This window comes from Ursus arctos, unplaced genomic scaffold, assembly GCF_023065955.2.
Source record: "Ursus arctos isolate Adak ecotype North America unplaced genomic scaffold, UrsArc2.0 scaffold_11, whole genome shotgun sequence".
In the NCBI taxonomy this organism is placed as follows: Eukaryota; Metazoa; Chordata; class Mammalia; order Carnivora; family Ursidae; genus Ursus; species Ursus arctos.
This window is the reverse complement of record NW_026622775.1, coordinates 4,665,718-4,692,499: the sequence shown is the minus strand read 5'-3', so window position 1 is coordinate 4,692,499 and position 26,782 is coordinate 4,665,718. Positions and strand designations below refer to the sequence as shown.

The following is a 26,782-nucleotide window of genomic DNA, read 5'->3' as shown; positions in this document are numbered from 1 at the left end:
ACATTTGTAAGGCCTACCATGTGTGCTGTTAAAAGGCTTTTAATTTTAAATTATTTTTGTTAGATAATCCTGTTCAAAGTGACATTATGATTTATCGCCACTAGTCAAGATTCTGATTCCTTATAGACTTCTTATTTGTATCTGTTTTTGTTCTTTGTTACATAAATATGAGATTTATATATAAAATTCTGACTGTGTAATATAGGGCTAATGAGTCACAGATGGAAAGATGCTGGCACATTACCATCTAATAACATTTTAAACTCATATTCCATAGTAAAACAAAAGCAAATTGTACACATCTGTTTTCCAACTTGTAGCATTTCTGAATTTGGGTAACGTCTATGTTTCAAGGACTTTTACTTTGAGAGAAGAAAAAGAGGATACAGGTCACCTCAAAATTACCCAGACACTTAATAGCCTTATCAGAAAGGATTTGGCAAAACAGATAAGATTTTCTCTGCTTTGCTTCCTGAGAAGTCCCAGCTCTAAAGAATGAAACTGAAAGGCATTAGGGCTGAAGAGATATCTTCATACCACAGACATAATTTTATTGGTTCTTTTAAAAAGAAAAATATATCCCAAAAAGGGGGGAAATAAAGGAGAAAAATATACTATGATTAATAAAATTTAAAAAACTAGAAAGTTACTGGCCTTAACTAAAAATATCCTCAGAATAGATATGGACAGAAGAGGGGAAGGGCAATGAGGAGGGAATAGACATCTGAGGCCATGTAAGCTGTGGTTGCTATTTATTTTATTTGTATGATAAACATGTTCTGTGTGAAAAAAAAATGTAATAAAAGGCTCCGATATCTCATGTTATTGGAAAAGAAATAGAACAAAGGCAAAAGTTCTCTCTCAGACCTACCCAATTGATAATACCTGTGAATACGAGTTAGTACAATTTAGTGAATGAAGTACGAGTCTCTGAAATATCTCTCCCCCGTTCTCCCTGGTTAAGGAATTCAAAACTACTTTTCTGCTTCAAGGGGTTGTGTGAACTGTCAAGTTCTTTTGGAAAAGTTACGTGACAGAAGCGATTACTGCAGACTGTGACCGTAAATCCCTCTGACATGAAATACGCATGTTATAAGAGACAGATTTCCACCCACCACCTCTGCAGGAATTCCTGAAACAGGAAAGACCTGAGAATCATCGTATGATTAGAGAGAGAAATTTTGATATGTGGGTGGTAAGATTATCTTTTGTGAGGCAGACTGCATTTATTCTGAGGAATATTTCTGATCAGACTGCAAAATTCTGTTCACTGTTGTCCAAAAAAGAATTAATATGTGTATGTCCTGAGTTGTAGGGTAAACAGAATATCGATGGAGGGAAATTAGTGTTGTTTTCATAACAGTGTCTGCAGTTATCTCCCTATTGTGCTAACATTTTGTGTGTAAGATTCCAGAAATGTTAAGAGTGTGTACACGCATCCCAGTGTAACTGCCACAAGGGCAAGTTACAATGAGTTCTCAATCTGGCCTTTCCATTAAAGGAATGTTTTGCCTGGGGCCTTGTGTGTCTGATTTCCTTTACAGTGTGTCAAACAAGACACAACTTAGAGCCAGGACAGGGTGGCATTAGGTACATGCTTGTTTTGTTTGTCCATCAGTGGGATGTCTGTGTGACGTGTTGTGTCGTGTTGTTTTGGTGCTGTCCCACGTCCATAGGGCCTGCCAGGCTTCCCCACAGTTGCTGCTCTGCACAGTAATCAGATCCTCACCGTCAAGGTTTGTGGCTGGCACCCAAGCTGCTCAGTCAGAGCCCGCAATCAGCATAAGAGTGAGCAAGAACAGCTAAATTGGCTTGCCAAGTCCAGTTGCTCTCTTTCCCCATACTCACTGAGGGATTGGATCCTTGCGACCTCACCTACGTCAGCGAGGTCACATATCTATTGAGAAGGAGAATCTTGAACATATAAGAGAGAAGGATATTGAAGTTGAGCAAGGATAAAGAAGAGAGGCAGGTGTGACTCTCTAGGACTGTGGCACACCTCGTTGGTTTAATTTGCAAGCATGCCAACACTCTGTGTCAATTAAATAATCCTCAGTATTCTGGACTTAGGGCATTTATAAAATGGCGGTGGCGTTCGTGCCACGTTATGCTGGTTGACAAATCTGACGGAAATTGAACTGGTGCTTTGTCTCTAGACTTTCTGCTCAGTGTGAGGGATGCAGGTGATGGGAACTTTCCTGCTTCTTTAATATACTTCATTAAAGAGGCCTAACACCCACCGCAAAATGATGGGTATGCAAAAGATTCCTCTCTAACTAAAAATCTGTTTTCACCATCCCATGTTAGGATTATGTTTCTTTCAAGAAGAGCCGGACAGTCTGATGTCAGACACAAGCACCAGTTCCATTTTGTTTAATGATCATTATAAGTCTAATGTGTATATCTTTATTTCTTTCTTGGGGCCTTCTGATGTCTATTCTCCAATTTTCTCACCTCTGAACTTCAACCTTTGACCTCACCTGACTGATCAGATGGTGTTTCCTAAAATCAATCATGGGTTTCTCTCTGCTGATCAGCAGCTCATTAAACGCCGCCTCATTAAGGTAGTGCTTATTCTTGCTCAAGTCTGATTGCTTCTTAACATTCAGTTATTACTCCATTTACTGTTGCTTTACCATTTATCTCTCATGGGTGGGGGTATTTATTTATTTGGAAATATCCTAGAGCAAAACTATGTCTAGGGAGCTGCATTTGTTCGAAATGTATACGAAAGTACCAAAGTAAAATGTTTTAGAATGCCTAATTTTTTCTTAATTAAAAAAAGAAAGGCAGCTGAAATTATATCCAGTAGTAGATCCAGTTCTGAAGCTCTCTGGCTTTGGTAATTTATAAATTATTGCACAGTTTGACAAGAGATTGTATGTTTAATTTTATAGGTTGTGAAAAAGTAAACACATTTGTCCAACCGCAAATGCAGCCATTTTATTAAACAAGGTGAATATAACCGATGCAGCATTGTCATGAATCAAGTTATGCAAAAGTTTTATACCAGCTCTGAATATCGTGATAACTTACACACTATTTCCAAGAGCTGAGAGTGCTGGTTCCTGAGCTGCTTTGATTTTAATAGCATCTACTCAGCTCCCCCAGCATGAATATTTATTTGCTCCCTGCTGGCAGGCAAATTGCCTACAGGCTTCATGTTTCTGATTGTTCTGGTTCTTTTCATAGTGTAAATGTGGATTAGATAATACCAATTTAAAGTGTTGAAAAGAAGACCTGGGTCTTTATCTTTCATGGTCATTGTTGGTCTGTTCCCTTTTCCATTATAGGGTGACCAAGGACAGGCTGGGCCTCCAGGACCTCCAGGCCCTCCTGGCCCAAGAGGACCTCCAGGGGACACAGGGAAAGATGGCCCCCGTGGAATGCCAGGAGTGCCCGTGAGTTGCATTTTGGATCTGTTTGTTTTAAAGGCTGAGGACTGGGATAAAGTGGGGTAAGGAGGGGCCTTAGGGTTAGGGAGTTGCAGGAAGTGGGGTGATAGAAAGCCCCCAAGCAGAGAGGGCACTGCCCACAGGAGTCCGCTTTAACGCTCAATCCCTGAGGAACCCACATGAACCACAAAGAGAGACCTGGAGAAGGCAACTAAACTGGATTTCAGGTGAGCCTCGAGAAGTCCATGATTGAGCATGCCTGATCTTACTTGTGTCTTGACTGCCTTAGAGTACATCAGTGCCTTTGGCTTAAATGGGAGAATAGCTTGAAAATCTAGGTGAGAGATTGGTAACATTCTCCAAAGGATCAGTGGCAGACAATAAAGTCCCATATGAATTATGGAAAGCAAAGGAGGTAAATCTTTTTAATGTTTACCTTGTAGAGAAATTGATCAAAAAAAGAAAAAAATGCAAATAAAACGGTAACATTAATGATTAAAACATCAATAGGTATGGTTTGAATATCATTTGTCCTTTATATGTGAAGCTTATTAATAGAAATGATTTAAAAGCAATCTCAATACTTAGATCAAAGTACTTAGTTACTAAGATTGGTCAAGCGTCAATAGTACAGTAGTACAGGACACTAGATACATGGTTTGATTTGGTAGAGACCACCCAGCAATTGAAAGAAATATATGGAAAAGGTAAAAAATTTTACACTTATATTATGGCCTTAAGACTTGAAATTCAAGTTTTTATTGCTGAATTAATTAATTTATCTATTGTTTTGACTTAAATTATTTCCATGGGTGTTTTCATAGTACAAAATAATGAAAATATTTATCCACAAAGTAGAAAGTTTTTCAAACTAAAGAACCAAAAAGAAAAAAATCAGCCATAGTCATTAATGTTTGGGTGCATTTCATTTTTATAATCATATATTTACATATTTTTTTCAAAGAGTGATTCTCTTTGTAAGAATATAGAGTACTTTCTGGCTTTTCTGAGACCACCTCTTGGAATCCCCATTTCCCTTTCTGAAAGTGGCTGCAAATTTGTCAAATGAAATGAAGGACTGACTCCCAACCTATGCTTGGTTAGTTGTTAGGACGGCTTTCACTGAACCATCAAAGGTAGTGGTTTCATCTTGAAACTGTCTTCAAAGGTCTGACCTTCTCCTGGGATGATATCCCAAATGATGAGACAGCACACCTTTAGGGATATTTAAACCTTCCCAAATAATTGCTGGTTGCCAAGAAAGATACAATGAGTGTTTCTTCAACTAAGAAGAGCAGTTAAAACCTTTTTGATAGTACAAAATTAGTCAGATCATTGGGTATTGTATACTCTACGGAAAATTCAAAGTATAGATTACTTTCAAGAAATAAGATAAAGGTAAGGTATGACAATCTGTAAATAATTGAAAAATTATGTCATCCTTTAAATAAATATAGTTTATTCATCTCAGTAAGAATTTGAGCTTTTTACATGGAAGTATGAACAGGTTTTTTTTTTAATTCCACAAAGAGAAATTGAACTGGATTTATAGTCTCACAGTTAATTTTTATATATCATCATAACCATTAGAAAAAGGTTTTATAAAAACAAACTGAGAAATACTTATTTTTAAAGTCCAACAATTTCTATAGCTATTGACATTACAAGAATGGTTTTCCTAAAAGCTATTTGTTGCCAATGACTATCAATATAATAATATGACAATAAAACATAATAAGGAATTTTGTATGAATCCAAGTATTAGAAAACTATGATAGTGGTATGATATAACACAAAATTCTATGTATTTTAACATATGCTATTAATTTTAATAAAACATGTTATTTCAGCCATCATTAATCCAGGAAAACCAAAATTCAAAATCAATCTCTGCTCATTTTATTATTTAATTCCTGTACTAAGAGCAATTGTCTCTCTGTCCTGTATATGGAAGTTCTCATATAGAGGCCCAGGTCATCATCTTTATGTCATCATGAACAGAACCTAAAAAACGAGATGTTACTGGAATTACAATTAAATATTTTTCTAGGAACATTTATTGACTTACAATATAATCACCCCTACTAGTTTTATTTAGAATACATTCTTCGCATAATTCTTAAATCTCTGCTGTGATCTAGACTCATCTTATTAAATCCTAAAATGTTTATAAAATGCATATGAAGAAAGAACTTGGCTCTCTTTTTATTGCATTGTGTTAGCCTGAAAAGTACATTTGACATTCATGCACCCCGGTGGGTATTGTGAAAGAGGAAAAAAAAAGATTGAAATTGCTTTTTAATGTTTATAGCATTAATAAAAATTATCACTATTCTTTTTTAAGGGCGAACCAGGGAAACCAGGAGAACAAGGCTTGATGGCAAGTATCTCAGTTTCTTTTTCTATACTAAAAATAATGGAAGTCTAAATTATTCAAAACTGTGGTCCAGATTATGTATAAGGAAAAAGTGGGAGATTCCAGGTGTGAGGAATGACAGAGACAGTGAGGAAGGTTAAAGGATGGAATTTGCTTTATTCAGCTGCTCTAAGGAAGATTAAATTCAGGGATATGCATACTAGCTTAAACAGGAATGAGTTTCAAAGGAGTGAGTTTCAAAGTTTTCGAAAGTCACATCCAGAGGAATATGACTAACTGTGAATTAGTATAGTGAGCCTTCCACAGGGATTCAAGGAGTTTTTGTTGTTGAAGGGCTCCCCCCAGAAAGAAACAGTGGTGCCTTCTTGATCCCTGTCATTAAAAAAGATCATGAAATAATTCCACATGGACTTGCCCGTAGACATGCATGCCCCATTACTCATGATTTGTTTATCCTTTGCCCGTGAAAGAGAAGTTGGGGCAGCTTGCTGAGCCTTGAAGAACAGAATTCCTTCAACCTACCTCTTCCTATCTCTTCCTCCATATCTCTAGAGCCACCTTGCCGACCTATTTTATGACATGAACAATATTGGGGAACATGGGTTGACCTTCTAATAACCCAGATTCCAGAGGACAGCTATGTCTCACACTCATCCCGGACGCAGTGATCACAATGAACTTGATTGTGTGCCGTATACACAATGTGCGGCTTGCAGTTTACAGGAGTTTAAGGTCTAACATTTATTTTTAAAAATTAGTTAGCTAGGTCCTAAAGCAACTAACCGAAGAATACGGCAATTGATCAGGAATTAAAACAAATGAGTGAATGGGTTAAAGGTTAAAGGCTTCTCCCTGAACAGGATGCCTTCAACAGCCCTCCTGGGGAGGAACTCAACAAGCTGTAGTCCTAGCCATGGTGGAGTTGGCTTTGAGACATCACTGGCGAAAGGCACCCTGAAAAGGAGTCTGCCCCCCTACCCACCTGGAAATTCTTTGTTCCCAACCAATGATATCAAGATAGGAAATTGATTCAGATGACTTGAAAGTGGAGGTACTATAATGGATTCTTTTTTAGAAAAATAAAATGAAAAAAAACAACAAAAAGATAATATGTGAAAATTAAACAAAACATATGTCATCAGTGGTAACTTTGGATACAAGTTCATCAGTGGTAACTTTGGATACAAGTGCAGCAGTAGTTCTCAGGGTTACAGGGCCACAGGGGGTGAAAGATTCTTAGAAAACTACAATATAAATTTTTGAAATTGCTGTAAGCAACTGAATGCCCCTGTAATTTCTATCCTGGATCATGGTCAAAACACATTTCTCCCAAATATTCTTACATTGAAGGCTACTTGGGATTCTCAAGGGCCCATGTTTGTCCCCAGGTATGCACATTCTCCTCAGATTTTTATCATTGCCATTGGCTTTCTATGTTGATGCCCAATGCAGCATCCTAATATACAAATTCTAAAATCAAGAGGATTTTTAAAAAATTAAAATCTTATCTTCCTTAAATTCATACATATACTCTAGAATATACTATGTGAATCACAATTTAATGTCATTTCTCTACAATTCCTAGCTTAATGTCATTAAACATAAACGTCCCACTGGCCCTAAATAAATTATGTTATTATCTTAGTTTGCTTTGATTTCCCATTTCATACAACAATTTTTCAGGTGAAGATGATCCTGGATTTTTTTTTTATAAACTTTTACTTCTCTTTAAACTCTTCTAATTTAGTTCATATTTTCATTTTTAGAATGTGGCTAAGAAACTTAATTGAAATCACAAATGTTCAAAGGATATGTGTAATGTAATGATCTTCTGAAGTGCTGTACTGTTTTTAAAGATAATAAAACTCTTTTTTAAAAGAAAACTTCCATCTATATCTATATCTATATCTCCATATATATAAAGAAAAGTAAACAAATCACAAGTAAAAATCTCAGTGACTTTTCACAGTGAGCATAACTATGTAACCAAAAACGAGAGCAAGAAGTACAATATTAGCATATCCGAGAAACCCCCCTTTCGCCTCCAGTCACCATCCACCTCTTCCCAGAGTTCACCACCATTCTGACTTCTGCCACCATAGATTAATTCTGCCTGCATTTGTATTTTATATTAATAGAATCCTACAGTATGTACACTTTTGTGTCTGGGTTCTTTTGTTCAACATTATATTTGTGAGATCATCCACCTCTGTTTTAATAGCCTTCCCAGCTGCTTAAAAAAAGAATTAGGAGGAAGAACCTTACTTTCTTGACTAACCTGTTAAAACTACATCATTCAAATAGCAGTAAATGAATGAATAGTCTGTCTGACCTTGGGCAAGTCACTTAACCTCTCAATTTCTCATCTGTAAAGAAAGGATAATAATACCCTCTCTGCCTCCCTTATAAAGTTGCCAAAGACAAATGCAATAAATTAGGGGAAAGCACTTTAAAATACATAATGAAGAACTATATGAGTGTGTTATTATTATTATCACTCAGTTGTTCCCCCTAGAGTAAATTACAGGTGAACACGGATTTATATAACAGATGTATTCCTGTAAAGTTCTGTATGAATCAGATTTTCATAAATCAACATATCTTAAATGTTCTGGGGGAATTTTGCTATTTAAAGCCATCCCATTCAGAGTCTTTTTGTAAAGCAATATAATCCTCTAATTCCTTTTCCCAGCAAACTGAATTTTTATATCTTATATTTGCTTAAAGTGAAATATTTCTATGGTTTAAAAAACAGTCTTTCTCAAAACACCACTAGTTATATTTTATTAACTTAAATAGCACCCCTATATTTTAACCCATCTCAAAGAAAGAAGAGGATCCTGGAAAAAAGCAGTTTTCATGGGAGAAAAATTTCATTGGAAATTTTTTTCTCTTTTAAATATTATGCGTGTGTTTGTGTGTGTGTTCATGTGTGTTTTGACTCGAAGTCTGGTAGAGAGAAAAGTACATAATCAGTAGTTCTGGCCTCAAAACTGCTTAGGAGTGTGTGACTATAGTCTATGATCTTCTCTACTGATCTATAACATATAGGCAGTAATTCCTAATTCATCTATTTCACTGGGTTATGGCATGAAGCAAGTGAAATAGTAATAATATGAAAATGCTTTATGAACGACAGAGAGTTCCATAAACGAGAAGTATGGCTGTTAAGATGAATCCCTGCTGACATAACTTAGCATACAGAAAGGCCGCTCTGTGAAATGTAAGGACTAAGCACAGTGTGATTATAGCTATCAGTTAAATTGTACTGTATCGAATACTGTGATTGATAGTGCACCTTATTCCTCTGGTCCTATTTGCTGTTGTCATTTTTTTTTTTTGGCCTTCTCCTATCATCTTACATTATCTATTTTTCCTAACAATCCTCTTCTTATCCATCAGTTAGAACAAGGAAAGGTAGTAAAAAGCATGGCTCTCATCTTTTCCACAATATGCAAAACTCACTACATTTATTGTTTTGTATCGTGGAGGAAGGTTTGCTTATAAGAGGATCTTGAGAGACACTGGAGTATTTTTTAAAATGTAAAATGTCTCTGATGATGAAATGAAAAAACTGGGAACATTCTAAAATTAGCTCTTACAAAACTGTTTATGAGTGTGTCAGGTGGGGAATTAGTTTCCATAATCCAGGATATGTATTTTATATTGCAAAAATAATCATCTGAAGATTAACAGCATCTCTGATAGAATAAAGAAGAAGGCCTGCAGCTCAAGCAGGTCCACATTTACTTAGTCCCGCTGTGCGTCTGTTCTGTAAACATGACCTTTGGGTTTTCTGAGAAGTTCAGGATGAGATTTTAAAAGATGGAATCTTGAGCTAAAATATATTGGACTACATTTAAACAAGAAGAGAGTGGCTCTGAGTCATAGAACTAGACCCAAGAATCAAAGTAAGGACTGACCACAATCGGAAGTGCTAAAGTTCTGAACCCTGGCACAAGTGATCTTTATTTTTCAAGTTCTTCAGAGGTTTAAATAGTTGTTCAAATAGCATTTTTGAAGTTAGCTTTTCTTTTGATATTCTTACTATTTTTTTCTTTGGCAAGTGTGGTAGGAGTTCTCAAAAGCATAAAAGATAGATGTTTTATAAATATCTGTTAATATGCCAACTCATCCCAACTTCCTGGAAATTATTTTTTGGCCCAAAGTGTCTACATCCAAGGCTTTATAGACCAAATCACTTTCTCTACTCTGAAAACCTATCTTCATCTCCATTCTCCTTCCAAATATATGCAAACTCCACAGCATATCGAGTCAAGTCTTTCTGAATTATAAGAGTACTTACAATGTCGTTCGTTGGGCCCTGGTGGTGTCAGAGATTTTTTTTTTTTCAAAAATCCGAAAAACTTTTGCTGTTATTGTTCCTTAAAGTGAAATTCGGACTTATATCTGAACAGGTTATAGATAGTTTTAGTTTATTTTAATTTTGCCTGCAAACACATTTAATACATTAGGGTCAAATGAACGTAATGCATTTTATGTTAGCTGATAACATAAGGATAAATAATTGCTTCTGCTTCATTTAAAATAAAATTGAAATAATCAATATGTGAAGGTTTACTTTAAATATATTTAATTATAATGCATTGCTGTCCCACATCTAAAACTCATCATTTTACTTCATTATACTTTGCTCTGCCAATTGTCTTGATCAGCAGGATGGTAGACGTGGGAGACAACAGCAGGCTTCTCTTTGTGATTTTAATCTGGCGAAGAAAGCAAAACCAAAACCTTCAAATCACAAATAACAAAAATGACCAAAATCATCCTAGGATATTTAGCTATTAGACTAGATTTTAACCATGGAATCTTGTTGAGTAAAACTGCATTTACTTCAGTTGTGCACATTGCCTGCTGGGATGCCTTAGCAACCGTTCTAATGCTTTGTTATCCTCATTTAATCTGATCGTCCATGAAGTACAAGTAAATGTCACAACAGAGTCCTTCCCATCTCCTTGGTGCTTTAGTCCAGAGCCTATAATGTTTGATTTTCCAAATGGACCAAGAGAAAGTAGACAAGCAATGCATCCTTCTCCTGGTGCTGTCCCACTGCCCTGTCCAATTGCCCAACTCAGGGGAACTCACTTTGGATTCCTGGCTGCATGGACTTATACAGAGATGTTGAAAGGTCACCTTGGTGTGGTAGGAGAGTGTGAAGTTTGACTTTCCTTTAAAGCTGGCTCAGTGTCTTAGAAACAAAAAGTCGACTTTAAAGGGGGCATTTGCAGTAGTGGTTTAAGAGCACAATCAAGTTAACAGAAGTATGAAAAGATCGTCTACAACGCTGACTAGGTTACTGTCTGTATTCTTCTCTATCTCATTTTATCTTTCTTAACAACCTCTAGGATGTGCATCAGCTCTATTTTTAACTATCTTACTCTGTTCCAAGTAAAGGTCTAGAAAGCTATGTGATATTAGACAAATTTAGATATCTAAATTTGTTTTAGATTCCTCATCTATAGAAGTGGTGAGACTAAATGATATCTGAGTCCCTTTCCAGATCTAAAGTCCTGTCATTCTGTTCTGTTTCATCGTAAGTGCACAGACACCTGTTACACAGCCAACTATCCATGTTACATACGCACCTCCACACATTCTGTAAATACCGAGGTACAGTAAACAACACTCGTGTATTTAGCTTTAGTGGAAAAAAGCCTTAAAAATTGTCTCCTTCAAGTATATCATCAACCTCTCTAGTTATCATTTCTTTTAACTTTAGGATCTAACATACTGCAGAGCTATACTGAGGCAAAATAAATCACTCTTGTATGAGGATACTAATGACATTGAAATCTCTTTACCAAATTCTCATATCTCATTATTAGATTAAGAAGAAGCTTCTCAAAATAAAGTTTTGTCCCTATAAGTCCTATGCCTTACGTCTGCAGATTAAGGGCAAATGTGCACATTTTAGGGCAAGAATATAAATGGATGCCCTCATACAATGTGTTGAAATATTTAAAAGGTATTAACCAAACTAATAAACTGGCAAGTAAAATATGTCCCGTGACCTTCACAGGTATGTCCACATAGTGACTTGGAAAGTTCAAATGCGAAATTGTTGCACTCCTTGGAGATCCAAGCCAGAGTGTGGCAGCATGCGGAGAGCTATAACCCAGTCCCAGCCCCTGGACCTGGCCGGTTCCCTTTCCTTCCCACACCTACCTCATCCCTCAACTTTATGAGACTGGAGCTGTCACCTGTAGACATTCTGGAATGTTCAAAGATCAAACTACGTCCACATGCCTCAAAATACCCACTTCTTTGCTTCTCTACGTTCATTGTTGTGCACACCAGTAGTGTGGTTCACCTTTGGAGAAACAGACCTGAGGTAGAGACAACTCAGAGTCCTTGAAATGAGCTCCGGTCATTGGGGCAGAGAATTCCAGGGTCCCTATTGCCCAAAGCAGAGTCTGAGGTCAGAGGGTGGGTTACGCATGACGAGTACAGCCCAAGAAGAACTCTCTAAAGCAGAGGCCCTAAAGCAAAAGCCCTCTGGCCTGGGCTGAGGGCAGAACAGAGTCCACGTGTCTGAATGGATTCGTTAAAAAATAGACTTCTGCTTTTTCACCTTCTTTGAGAAAACTTCACATACACTCACGTATTCACACCCCTTCACACTAAGCTATTATATGAGCGGCTGAGCACCACACTAAGCTAAGTTAGAAGCTGCCCTCTCCTCTCCTCCACAGCACTTATCATGTCATACAATAATTGTGCTGGGTACTTATTGTGCATAAACCAAATGACTGAATTATATGAATCAATGAACCAATAAATCAGGTACTAATACAAAAGAATCAGCTTTATAGTTTTTTCCCAGCAAGGGTCGTTGCACGTCAGGAGTGGGAGTAGGCAGCATAAATCCAACAGAACTACTATAAAACTGCTTTTTCTCCTTCATCTTCTTAAATTTATTTGTGTATTATAGATTATTTGGAGCATATGTGCGTGAGTGAATATGCATGGTGTAACTAAAATACTGATTTTCATGAGAATAGTGGAAAAGTATCAATTTCTAGTCACACTACGTGGCTATTTTTAAAGCAGAGTGTAAAAGATTTAGAAGAAATCTTAGGAATCATCTAGTTTATGACTTCACAGATAAAGAAACAGCATCAGAGTGGTTAAATGACTTGACCAAGGTCCAAAGCAGTCAGTGGCAGAAGTAGGCTGGAATTCAGTTCACCTGATGGAAGTCTTATGTGTTTTAAAAAGTCTAGATTTGCATTTTGTAATACAGTAGCCACTAGCCACATGTGGCTATTTAAATGTAAATTAATTAAAATTAAATAAAATTTTAAATCCAATTCCTAACAGTTGCATTAGCCACACATCCAGTGTTCCATGGCCACTTGTGGTTAGCGGCTACCATACTGGCTTGAGCAAAATAGACCACTTCCATCATTCCAGAAAGTTCTTATGGGCAATGGTGGTCTAGGTGAAAAATAGACCTGAAGAGTAGATGACTATATATTATAGTCCTAAATTTATGTCCTCCTTCTGCTGATCATGGGATATTTAAATTTTAGCAGCTAGTGTTTCTCAGCATTGTTGATTTAAAATAGGAAAAGCACTTATACTTTACTCAATAGAAATATTTTTTACTGAGTGTAGTGTACAGTGATAGGCCTTTGTGAACCATAAATTTGTTTCCTTTATGGTACACTAGGGAAGTGTGCTTAATCACAGAGGGCAGAGGAAGCCTGTTAATTTTTCTTTCTTTCCGGGTCATTTCCATTTTGAGTTCAGCAACAAGAAACAATTTATTAAATATTTAGAAGGAATGAAATGAGCTAATTTCAGCCTGGATATCTGGTGAGAGGTGATAGAGTCTCTGTTTTGGGACCTAATCAGGACATAGATTCTCAAATACCTTGATTTGTCTTTAATCTGAGGTAGTAGTTAATGCTCAATATTTAGTCTTGGGTCCTGGTTTTGTTAAGTAGTGAAAAAAAAAATAGATCACTTCTTTAATTTCCTGAGTTTTAAGAGACCTTCCTTACAGAGGTCACGGCTTCATCATCTTGAGAAACACCAATGAATGACTCATCCTTTTTTCCCCCAGAAACTCAGCACTTGAGATAGAGAAGTCAGAAAGAATTTATTCCTTTTAAAAAATAATTACTCCATTTTTTTGGTCAAATATTCATGAATTAATAGAACGACATGCCATCTTACTGACAGTCTCTAAAGTAGATCTGTTTTAGAAGACCTATTTCAGGAGTGTCTAGGTGGCTCCATCGGGTGAGCATCTGACTCATGGTTTCCACTCAGGTCAGGATCTCAGGGTGGTTGGAGCCCCAGGTCGGGCTCCGTGCTCAGGATGCAGTCTGCTTGTCCCTCTCCCTCCCCCTCTGCCCCATCCCCCATGTTCTCTCTCTCTCTCTCTCTGTCTCTTTCTCAAACAAACAAATAAATAAATACAATCTTTTTCTTAAAAAAAGAACTACTTCAAATAATAGAAATTATGGAGTTATATTATTGACACAAAACTCCCAGATAGTTAAAGAGGAACAACTGCCTCAAAACTGGGAACTCTTTCCCATGATAGAGGTATGGTGGTTTTGAGTGGTAAAATTATGGAGGAGATCTGATAAATGGAATTTAATAATTTTTATGTTCATTAATGCATGGTTTCAATTTAGTCAATACTTATTTGCTAGGTAGTAACTACGTACTGAGGATGCAAAATACATGACCTGAAGAATTTGCTGCCTAGTCAAGTAGATTTTATAAATATGTGAATATTTTAAAATATAGCCAGTTAAAATGTGCTAGAGAAACACAGAGGATAAAAACCAGCTCTGTCTGGGTGCAGTGGAGAAGTCTCACAAAGGAAGTGAGTTATGACTGCTGAGCCTCGAAGAATTATTAAGAACTTCACGTGAAGACTAATAGGAGACTGCTTGGGAAAATATAAATGATTAAGTGTGACTGAAGACAGAGTCCATGAAAGACTCAAAACAAGATATGAGGCTCTCCCATCTCAGCACTATCCTGCTCTTTCTTGTTTATGCTGTATTCCTTCATACCCAGTTCAACTAAATCATTGGCTTTTACACTGAAAACATTTCAGCACACTCTCTTACATTCTAAACATTTCCCAATAGTTCCTAGTTTGGCATTTCCACGCACTTAAGCTATGAAATCTGAATCTTGTAAAACATTACCTGAATTATACTCCAGACATACATATAATAGTGGCTAGAGTTTATGTTTCTTGACCTTCCGTCACCAAACATCCAAGTAGAATATGGAATTTTATAAAAGTATATCTGAAATGAATTCTTCTTATGTAAGACAAATTTTCATTATTTATTTCAAATTTCCTCTTACTCTTTATAAACCAAGTTAATGCATTTTCTGATCTTGCGATGCATTTGACCAGGTTAGTATCTTTGAAAAGGTTATGATTAAAGTCTGTTACCCCACGTCCCTGAGAAATTCTGGTGTTAACATTTTATGACTCCAAAAGTTAGATTATATATGTTATCATTCTTCCTTATAGAACCTGACTTTAATGTATTTTCTTCATTTTTCCTAACTTTTATTAAATCATGGAAAGATTTTTAACTCAAAAAGGAAATAATTTTAAATGGCTTAATAGTTTGGGGCTTTTATCCTCCCCTTCACAGATGGACCACCTCTTTTTTGTTCCCTGTGTTTTTTATTACAGAAGCTGGCTGTATATTCTTGTATCCAGAAATGACCAGCAGCTTTCAGAGCTTCAAATTTTACTGTTAGCCATCAGGGACAGAACAGGAACTGTGTCCGCCCCCTGCTCACACAGAACATCATTTCCTAATAGCAGGCAACCAGAACTTGCCTTAAAACACCTCCCAAGAGGCAACCTAAAGCACATCATTTAGAAGCTCTGCATCCTGTTTAAGTAATTAATACCTCAATCAAATTTGGACTAACATTGGTGGTGTCAGAAGAATTCATTAATTCTTTTCCATTCCATTTCCACTCCATGATCTATCAGGCTTTTTTTAATTAAAAAAGACTTTTTTTAATTAAAAAATGCTTTTAAAAAATTTTTACAAACTGGAAAGTGCAGCCAATGCATAATGGTTATAGAAACATCCATTTCTTAACTGTGTCTTTGAAGATTAATTTGGGTTGATAATTCTAGCCACAGTTTACATAATGGCTTTCTGAAGAGCATTAGAGACCTTGGACCTACGTCCACATCCACAACACTTTCCATATTAATGAGACTATGTAACTAAGATGATTTTTGCTGGCTGTTTTAATATAGAAGGCATGAACTGAATTCCTCCTCTCATTTTTGTACTTACAGGTAATCTAGAGCCTATTAGAATATTCCAGTAGTGTTGGAATGACTTGGGTAAATGCAAGGGTGAAAAATCTCATTCCCATCTTGAGACACCGTTGTCTACGGTACAAGAAAAACTTGATTTATATGTGTTTATTTATTCCTATAATTTTTATTATCCTCAAAGTAAACACTATTGTGCTTACAAAAATCTGTAAGTCCATACAAAACAGTCTCCCTTCCCTGTCCATATCCCCACCTTCAACCACCTAACTATAGCCTCTTTGGTGTTCTTCAGACACACTTACTATATGCCCACCTCTTGGCCTTTATACTTGCAGTTCCCTTGCCTGGAATATTCTTCTCCCTTTTATGCACATGCCTCTGCCTGACCTCTTTCAGAGCACTGTCTAAGAGTCACTTTATCACTTAGGACTTCACTGACCTTCCCACCAGCCCCACTTTAAAATACTACTGCATCTACTTCTCCCAATCCTTATTCCCGTTTGCTTTAGCACTTAGCACCTGACACACTTTGTATTTACTCATTTATTTGTTTACTGTCTTTCTCCATTCATTAGAATATGAGGTCTAGGAGGGCATGCATTTGTGCTTATTTTGTTCACTGCTGTTTCCTCAGCACCAAGAACATTGCCTGACACTCAATGGGTACTAGAAAACTATTAAGTGCATGACTTAATGAATGCATGGAAAAGGAGTCACTGAACAATTACCATATGTCAGCTACTGTGCATGACAAAAGACATTTAGTCTGAAGAAACAAGTAACCAGACAATTACAATACTGTTGGTAAACTTTATTAAGGAAGTGCTATCGTAGGGGTGCTTTAAAGAGCAAAAGAAGGGGACCAGTCCCACAGGTGGGGGCACTGAGCTCTAAATGATGGAGTGGGTAGAGGAGAGGGGAACCAAAGAGAAGTTGCAGGAACAGACAGCCAGAGGTATAGCAGTGCAAGAGACAAGAAAGCATGGCTCGTGTGGTGAACGACCACGATTACAAAAGCTCCAACTTTTCTCAAAAGCTATGGAAAGCCATTGAAGGATTTTTTTTAGTAGAAGAAAGGTATGAACGCGTTAGCCTTCTAGAAAGCTCATTCAGGCAGCACTGTGCAGAGAGGTGGAAGGATATTAAAGACAGAGTGGCCCTCAAGTGGACGCCCATCAGCTAGCTGGGAGAAGAGGGTTTGAACAAGGGCATAGTGATGCAGGTGATAAAGAGGGCAGGCTGGAGAGATTCTTGAGTAATTATCTGATAGACTTGGAGCAGGGGGAGTAAAGGATCACTCCCAGGCCATGAGTCACACACTTTTTGGTGAAGGCAATCACCAAAAAGGACAATCATATTTCTCAGACTACTTGCTCACCATAGTCCACATATTTTACAATATTTAAAAATGGAATCTAGCAGGGGTGAAGGTAAACAGGAAAGAAAATCAAGGGCGCTGTGTAATTTCTTTCTTGTTTGTAAGTTCTAACAACATTGCAGAGCTCTTCATGGCCTCTTCCAAAAGATCATGAAAACTTTGGTTTAAAAAGTTGTCTGCAGATGAGTGGTTTTACTACTCTGCACGTGGAATTTTTCAGTGGCTCATTTGGTTTTTATCTTTTGAATATGTCACCTAGAACCTGTACTGAAGTAAGTGTATTTTAGTTTAAATTATAGTTTAACACTTCAGGAGTTAAAGATATACAGTTTGCTATGTTGACTTTCTTTATGGTGCCCAGTTTTTCATCTTGAGACATATAAACGGAAGTTATTTTGAAAAATGAAGAGACCAGATCATTCCCATTTAAACTGAGTCTTTACAAAGTATATGCAAACATAAAGGTGCCCACCAAGAAAATACCTAAAAAAGAACAATTTTTTGATCAATAAAAATGGAATGAAAAATTGACTCTTTAGTTTGGAAAAATATTTGATCCAAACTTAAGTCATGAAGACAATAATAATGGAGTTATTTTAGAAATCTTAAAAGACTAGAACGATTGGCTTTAATTTTAGGAATAATAAAAGCACCAATTTGACTAGTGAGTAATGAACTCATGACATTGTCCATCTGAGTCATTATTCATAATGACTTTTGAGGAGGCTGAAAATATAAGTAAATTTAAGAGGATTAGATAAGTTAGTGGATGATCGTATGGCATTTGCCCATTACTTTATTCATTTATATTTGTTCTAGAAGCCACAAAACCAGTCAAATGTAAACGTCTTAATAACTGGTAGCAACATAATCTAATGTCAAAATCAGTTTTTGAGCAGTAAAGTTTTCATTTATACACTTAAATTTAATGACTACAATGTCACAGATATATAATGGATTTATTAATCTAAGGACACTCAAAACACACATATAAGCAAAGTCTTGGTCAGCAAAATAACTATTTGGGGGGTGTGTGTGTGTGTGTCTATACTTACTCGAATGTATGTCTGTGCCTTATATCTGACTCCAGTCTATTCCCACTCCCCTGCTAGTAACAGACGACACTATCCTTGGCTTGCTACCATTTTTCCTGCCAGTGAGATCAAAGGACTTTATGCACATTTTTGGTAGCTGAGAATATATCCTTGGCAACATAGTTATGAATAATCCACAATGTATTCACAATTCAAAGTTAATGTTACAGCTTTAAAACTGCTTTTATTTTTAGAGTTTAGCAAAAATAGAGAAGTAGTTTCCTAACTGTCAAGAAAATTTTTGTATTTATTTTCTCTATAGCTATCTTTTGATTTTCATGAAATACTGTGTTAAAATAGACAATAATTTTGTAGATTTCACAGTTATGGGTAGTCTTTCTAAATCTTTAATATGGTCATGCAGCAGAGACCAAATTAGAAAATACAGAAATGTTAGTCTCTAGTTAAAGCACTTGATTTCAAATTTGCTCTGATTTTTCTATGAAATATGCCCTTGCTGGGTTATCCATCAATGTAGTGAGAAACTCAATTGTACTGTACAATCTTTTTTCAAGTGGTAAACTTAAGTTTAAATGGAAACAAACCTTTCTGAATTGAACATATCCATTCTCAGTCTAAACATTGAATTAATGTACTTTGTGTTATATGATTTCCTTTCTAACATCAACATTTTAAGAAGTGAAATGCCCTGGAGACGCTGGGGCAAATGGAATCAGAGACCGTGATAAAACCCACGTCTTCTTTGACTTTCAGCTCTCCCATCGCTGTAACTTCCAAATTCTGCCTTTACTTAGCATTAGCATTCACTTCCCAAACAATTTACACAAGTGAGAACTGATTAAACCTGTTTATGTGCTAAGGGGAAGGAACTAGTGGAAAGCAGGAGGCTCTGATACAGATGCAGGGATAATTGATGGAGAAAGATCCCTGAGGACAGAGGCAAGGATGGATTCCAGAGTCTACTGGATGCATCTGCCTGCAGAGGAGGGGTGCCTCTTCTCCCTCTGACATAGGAAGGAGGTCCACGTGGGTTTGGATTGATGAGAGACATGATGGTGAGGGAATTTACACCTGATAGCCTCTATTTTCTCTGCAAAATCTAAAACAGGGAGAAATTTAAATAGGAGGGGTGAAATGGGGAGGGAGGCTCTCTGACTGCACAGATATGTCAAATAACCAGCTCATTAAGAAGTTAGTTGGTTCAGTAAATTGAAAAGGAACATAAACAGGTGATGTTGCACAGTGCACTTTCAATGACCTAAAGCTGATTTTATGAGGAAATTCTTAGTCTTCCTATGAGGATTACAAAATAATTTGTGAGGAACAGATTCTCTGAATGTTCCTAAACGTAGTGTATTTTTAATAAAAAATGATGCATGACTAATTCTCCCTCTAATGTGCACTCTAGTGCTCTCTTTAATGTTGCAAAATGTGAATTAAGATGCTGATTAACTGAAATGTCACACATTGAAAATAGGCTAGCCGTTCATTAGGTGTAATGGAGTACAGAGATAGTTAACATGAAGTGATCAACTTTCATTTAGTATCATCTATAAAATATAACTTTGTTAAAATATACTAAAATTAGAAGTATTTTTGAAAGAATTAGAAGAGAAATGTTCAATATTTTATGTAAAAATAGACATAAACACTCAGAATTATAGCTGGATGTCTTTGTGCTCTCTTCCACCATCCCAAAACTGTGCCTAATTCTACATAAAGCTAACAGAATCCCAATGCTGACTTTGTGGCTGAAAAACAGATAAATCTCAGAACTGCCGTATTTCCATTTTATATGTAAATGCTCCCATCCCTCTTCCAAAATACTCTATTCCCCCCATGCGCCCAGTGTCCTGGGTTATCGGCAGCTGACAGCATCTTTTGTTTCCTTTTCTGGTCCACCCTAGGTGTCACAGTTGACCTTGGCATCCCCTAGTTTATAAACAAGTTTTTGTGCCAATCAATTGGCCACATTTCATAAGCGGAAAAATAGAACAAAACATGTTTCTTTGTAATGCTATTCAATGATTCTCTTTGCAAATCTGCTTACTGAAGTTTTGCAGATGCAGAAGTCACATGACGTGCAGCTTGCTGGGGAACTGCACTGCATTTTCACTGCTTCTAGCAGCATAACCTCTCCAGCCTTCTAAATGCGATTGAGGTGATAGATCCGCAGGTATTCGAAGAGACAGATGCACAGGAACAGCAAAGATTCTTTTTTTAAAGGAAAAATCAGAATCTTACTGCATATGCTTAATGTTCTTCAAAAGAAAACAAGAGAGAAGAAAAGACCTATTGTGTACTTCCAACCAATAATTTCCATTTTCCTTGTCGTACAAAACATCAGCATATTTCTGTACAGCATAGAGAACCTTGCAGACTAGGACAGTTTTAATTGGTCGTTTAAGTTTAAATGGTTACATTATTATGTTAATTGAATAATTTTTCCTTTTTTAGGGTCCTGTGGGGCCTCCAGGACAAAAGGTAGAGTATAAACAGTACTGGGAAAGTAATTATACTTGCATTGCCTAATGGCTAGCCTGAGAGGTGAACAGAATTAGCTACCGTAAGCCATGCTGAAGCATCTGGATTGTGCATTCTCCTTTCTAAAAATACAGTCCTATAATGTGAGCCATTAGATTTCTAATCAACTCCATTATAGAAAATCCAATAAACCCAGAGTAAACTCTTTTTAAGCTGTCTGCTGAACTAGGTTATTGAATTTTTAATTAAAATACTGGTAAAACATTGTGGCAAAACTTAGAATTTGAAAGGTCATATGACATTGCAGATTGAGTGCATGGTCCTGCTCAAGTATTATGACCAAATGATCGTAGAACGGACCAGAACAAAAGATGTACTTGTTGTTTAATGACTGTATTCCATTGGTCCCCTAGTGTTTTTCTGTGGTGAGGTAATCTGAAAAGTGACTTCCTGATTGTCATTTCCCAGTCATCAGAATTCACCATTACATTCTGATGGAGAGGGTCTAGCACTTCTAAAATTACATCAATACTACAGTAGTAAATATATCAATAGTAGGTAGATGGCCCTTTGCCAACAAAATATTGCAAAGTCCCCATTCCCTGTTACAACTCCCACCTCACAATGGGGAAAAGGGATATTTAACCTGCAGAAAACTGGAGAAAACAATTGTATTACAACAGGTGGAAAAGTGATTATTCTTTATCTTTGGAATCCATCAAAGATAGAGACTTTTTATCCCCCAAGCGCTGGGCATGTGGCATCTGTTGAAACATAATCCTGCAAACCAAGTCCAAAGCCAATGAGTTGTGAGACAACTTGGGTATAAGAACACTTTGTCCTTCGCAATAATGTCTCTATTAAGCATGGTGTGAAATTGTAAAGCTACCCTAATCCACATGCGACCAGGGTAAAATTACTGCCTGAGGCTTCAGGAAGTCTTTTAATGACCCACTCAATATAATTACCAAAAGCACTAAGGAACTTGCCATCTCAATTTATTTTGCATATAATGACTATATATTTTTAATGACTATATTTTTAACAATGTTTATTTTTTAGAGAAGTTTTAGGTTTATATTTACTCTTTAAAAAGACTTTTTCCCATTTTTATTAAAGAACTTAAATATCATACATCAACTTAGAACAATCTGTTTTCTAGGGCTAGACAAAGAATAAACACGTTTTATTTAAAAATGGTTTCTCCAGAGCCTGAAAGGGGAAATGACATCACTATTTGAAAACATTTGTTAATGTTTCTATATCCAGGTAAATGTCATAGATTTTTGCAGGTGATAATTAGCTTTCTTACTCTCAGTTCACCCCCCCCCATTCATAACCACCCCAGTGCTCATGTGCACACATGTCTACACACACACACACACACACACACACACACACTTAATTTAACATTTGATGTGCTGTTGTATTATTCCTAGTCAGAGTTTAACATTTGTAACACCTTTTCTAGTCTTGGGAAGACATACTCACACTCACCTGGCTTAAATGTACTCCCTGAAAGTCCAGGGGAAAATGCTTCAAATACAACACATTTGAGTTTACAGTGTGGGTGCCTTGTTTGACTAATTGTGGAACAAATGGTTGTTATTTTAATTGCCTTTTGTTTTATGGTATTTAAACTCATGAAATGCAAGAGTTACTGCTACTGCTGGGCTTTTCCAGATGGAACTAAGTCTATTTCTCAAAAGCACCAAAATTTAGAGCCATGTGGCCTTCTGATAGCTGTGGATCCCAATTTATGATGTGAATTTCTTTAAAATCATATTAGGGTTAAGTGGATATTTAGAAACATGGTTAAATTTAACTCTGTAGTTTCTGGGAATGCTTGACAAATCTGCTTACATTATTTTATATCTGAATACCATGGATAAGATCTGAGAAACTTAGCCTTTCACACAGGTTTTAGCAAGGTAAAGTTAAGGCTGACATAATTAATACAATACAAATTTAGAATTGAAATGTTTTGTGATTCTATCTGCTTAATTTAATCATGTGTCTTCCTAGGGTTCTGTTGGAGTACCTGGAATTCCAGGGGTGAATGGTCCAAAGGTAAGTTCTATAGAATATTGTTGATAATTTAAAAGGATTAAAATCACAGAATTATTCTAGTCAGTAATGTTAGTAAAAAGTTTACAGACTTATAAAAACACTACATATACTTTTGAAATGCAAGGAAATTATGGTGCAACAGATCAAACATTTAATTTTTAATGATGCATTAAATAGTCAGAAACTCTTAGAAAATTTTCCATTTTATTTTGATAAATTTTGTAGGAGATACACCTATATCTTTCTTATAAATATACATAGAATAAGAAAAATTTTGTGTTTAATATTAATTGTGATAAACAAAATACACTCCAGTTTATTCTTGTCATGGCAAAAGTAACATGTATTATTTCTTTCATTAACAAAAGTTATTCTTACAGAGGGAACCTATTGGAATATTCTGAACTTAGGAGCAAGCTCTTTTTACTGTTAGGAAGAATTAAAATAGACTTGCCAAGCTCTGGTACTACACTTTTATTGTACTGTTAATAATGAGGGGGAAAATAAAATAAGAAAACCCCACAACTCTACATAGGCATATCTTTGTGTGTGGTTACATCTATTTCTGCAACCAATTACTGGTCGGACAAAGCATCTAGTATCATCCCGCATGTGGGTATGCTCTTCTGTGCTCCGAAAAGTGCTGACTCGCTTTTCAATCTGAAACCTCTACAGAGACCAGGAAAGCCATAGGGGCAGCTAACAAAGTCAGTCTACCAGGAGCCAGGAAGGTGAGCTAGGGACTCTCTTGTCTCCCTCAGAGTTTTTGGACTAGCCCTATAAAATCCTGTGATCCAACAGCTTGTGTTCAACGGAAAATTTTTAAATCCATGCACTCTGGATTAAATTCTGAAATCATAAGGAGCCCAATATTTACAGAGAGAATAGACCTCCTAGTGACCTTTTCTCATCTTGTCCATCTTTTCTTCACCAATAAGATATTAATGATTACTATTTAAAACCTACAGTGGCTAGCAAAAAGCATGAGTCTGCCACTTACAGGCCACATGAATTTTGGCAAAGTCCTTGAATTCTCTGGCCTCGGTCTCTTCATATGTAAAAGGAAGACAATAACAGTTTGTACCTACTAGGGTCAATGTGAAGGTTAAACGGTAAGTGGACATAAAGCCCTATGACAGTGGTGATCTTACAATAAAACTTTTCCTTCATTTCATTTTGGTGAAATTCTGGAAATGTGATCTGTATCTTGGACAAGGCTCTCTGCTTCCACAATTACTCAATTCCCAGGGAAATTGATGTCCTCAGCCAAGGCTTCTGGCATCCTTTAGTCCACAAACCAAATGTGGCACACTCCTCAGGAGTGAACTGCCCAGCTCACTGCCCTTTTTGCCACTTAATAAAATAGATATCTGTTTGCTTCGCAAATCCTGGTAAAGAGCGAAGATTAACTTTCTATATAGAACATTGCAGATCATGGAGGGATACATAAAAATTTGGAAGTATATTCACTCTAAGATGGATTTTAAAGTTATATAAGTCAAGATAATATTTGGAAAGGACACTATGGATATAAGAGAAATGTTTTTAACATCGGTGAAGAACAAAGCTTATACCCGTAAGGTTAATGTTTTGCTCTTTCTTCTTTGCTTCTTTTCTTTTTTCAACTTTGGGACAATCATGAAAATTTATGGAAACCTTTAACCTGAAACAAAACAACTTTAAAACTGTCACATACATGTTTATGAAGACTGCATATTCTTTATTTTTGCAAAGGAAATATGCAATTTCCTTAGCAAGAGAAAGGAATGTGACATTTTCTTGTCCTAGTCACCAAGTTTAAATTATATTTCAAGGAAATAGACAGTTAATATTTGCAGTTTTATGTCTTGTTATACATCTTTGTGGCATTTTAAAGTGTTTTCTGTAAGACCTAGGGAAGCTAAATAATTTCACACTTTTATGAAGGCATTAACAAAATATAGTTTAAGATTGTTTTTCCTACTCCATAGAATTTAACCTAAAACTTTGTGGATGAAATTTCTGTTAACACTAGTCATTATCTAACATTTGTAATATTTGCTTTATCTTCTTTAGGAAAATAAAGTGCAAAAACCATGAGTCCTTCACTGAAACAGCAGGTCATTTAGGCAGTAAAAACAAAGCTGGAAATAGAGTAATAATTCTGTACTTAAGCATATGAAATGTGTTTTGGATCTCTACAATTTGTCTTTCTAAGAAAAGAGCTTACAATGACATAATTTTTTAAAGCACCTTAATGTCCTCAAAACTGTCGTAAGAAGACATTTTTTCTACATTACAATTTCACTTTTCCAAAGAAGTACTTTTGCGGCTTAGAAAATATTTTTCAGATAATGGTTAAAGAAGAATATGATTTCTAAGCCATCAGAAATACACCAAATAACAACTAGAAAATAGGTTTTTCTCTTACAAAAAAGAAAGAAAAATATTTTTTTAAGTATTTTATTTGTTTTCCATCCATTCAGATTGACAAAATTGGTGATTGGCTTTGGCCAACAAACTTGGTGGTGACATTATTTTTTTACACTATTTTCCTTCAAACATGGATCACCTTGAGTGCTAATCTGAGTATTTCTTATTTTGTAATGGTCTTCCAGTTATTCAGATTGTACTAGGAGAAAGGACTTACATAAGCAGTACATGGCATTAAACCCCGATCTAGCTCTTTTGGCATCACAATCTACAAAGGGCTCCTGAGCATCTTCTGTAAAATGTGGAAGGCAGTGCGGGATGGAAGAAAAAGTGTGGACTCTGTAGTCAGAGAGAGAATGAGTGGGTCAGATCCTAGTTCTCATTTGGCCAAGTTATGTAATGTTTCTAAGGCTCAGGTGTAAAATATAAATACAAACCTTGCAGTATTAACTAGATAATGTCTCTAAAGTGAAGGTAATGTTACAGATGCTCGATACATGTTATCAAGTATCCGTAGGAATAGTATCGCACTTAGGAGTTTCAGCAAATGAGCCCTAAGTTTACCCTCAAGCAGGGAGGAGAAGCCAGCTGAATCATGATAGGAAGGATATGAATATGCAGAATTACACAGGAAGGTAAAATGTTTCTCTGTCCCTCAGTTCTTTCCCCACTCACCCGCCCAAGAGTGCTGTACTGGAGTCGGATGCTCTGTTTTCTTCCACCTGATGTGCAGCCTTTGAAAAACCCTTTTCCTGTCTGGGCTCAAGGCAGTTGTTTGGTTTGGTTTGGTTTTTTTTTTTTTTTTTTTTTTTTTTTTTTTTTTTTTTTTTTTTTTTTTTTTTTTTGGTGCAATGAGACTGTGGGCTGTACTAATTTATTTCTAAGTCTCTAAGAGATAAAGTCACTCTTGTCTCATTTTCGATTCAACCTGCTTCTAACATTCGCTGTTCCCAATTCTGAAAGCTGTTGTTTCCATAATTTAGATTTGTTGCCAGCAGCCAAAGCAGTTAGGGTGGATTTAATGCTAAGTCTTTCCCAAAAATATAAATGTTGTCCTCTTCTTCCTTAGCTAGTTGTATTGAACACAAAAATTGTGTAATTCTCAAGAATAGATCTTGCTAGTTTAAAGTTATAATTAACATACTATTTGTGCTCCATTATTCATTATCCCGCTCTCTCTGTCTCTCTGTGTCTGACACACACCCACATGCATACATGAAGAGATGTATATCTGATACATATTTTAAAATAATTTTGTGGTAGAACTATCTTTTGAAACATCTTTTAAACTATCTTTTAAAC

The 26,782-nt window shown here is 36.2% G+C and overlaps 1 protein-coding gene across 1 annotated transcript in view; it reads left to right on the top strand.

The window, feature by feature from the left end:
- COL25A1 (collagen type XXV alpha 1 chain) overlaps positions 1-26,782 on the top strand; it is a 426,836-nt gene that overhangs the window by 317,280 nt on the left and 82,774 nt on the right. Inside the window, 5 exon segments of the mRNA XM_057310227.1 lie at positions 1,677-1,736; positions 3,294-3,401; positions 5,740-5,775; positions 20,972-20,998; positions 23,024-23,068. Of these exon segments, the coding sequence (XP_057166210.1) occupies positions 1,677-1,736; positions 3,294-3,401; positions 5,740-5,775; positions 20,972-20,998; positions 23,024-23,068 (276 nt within the window).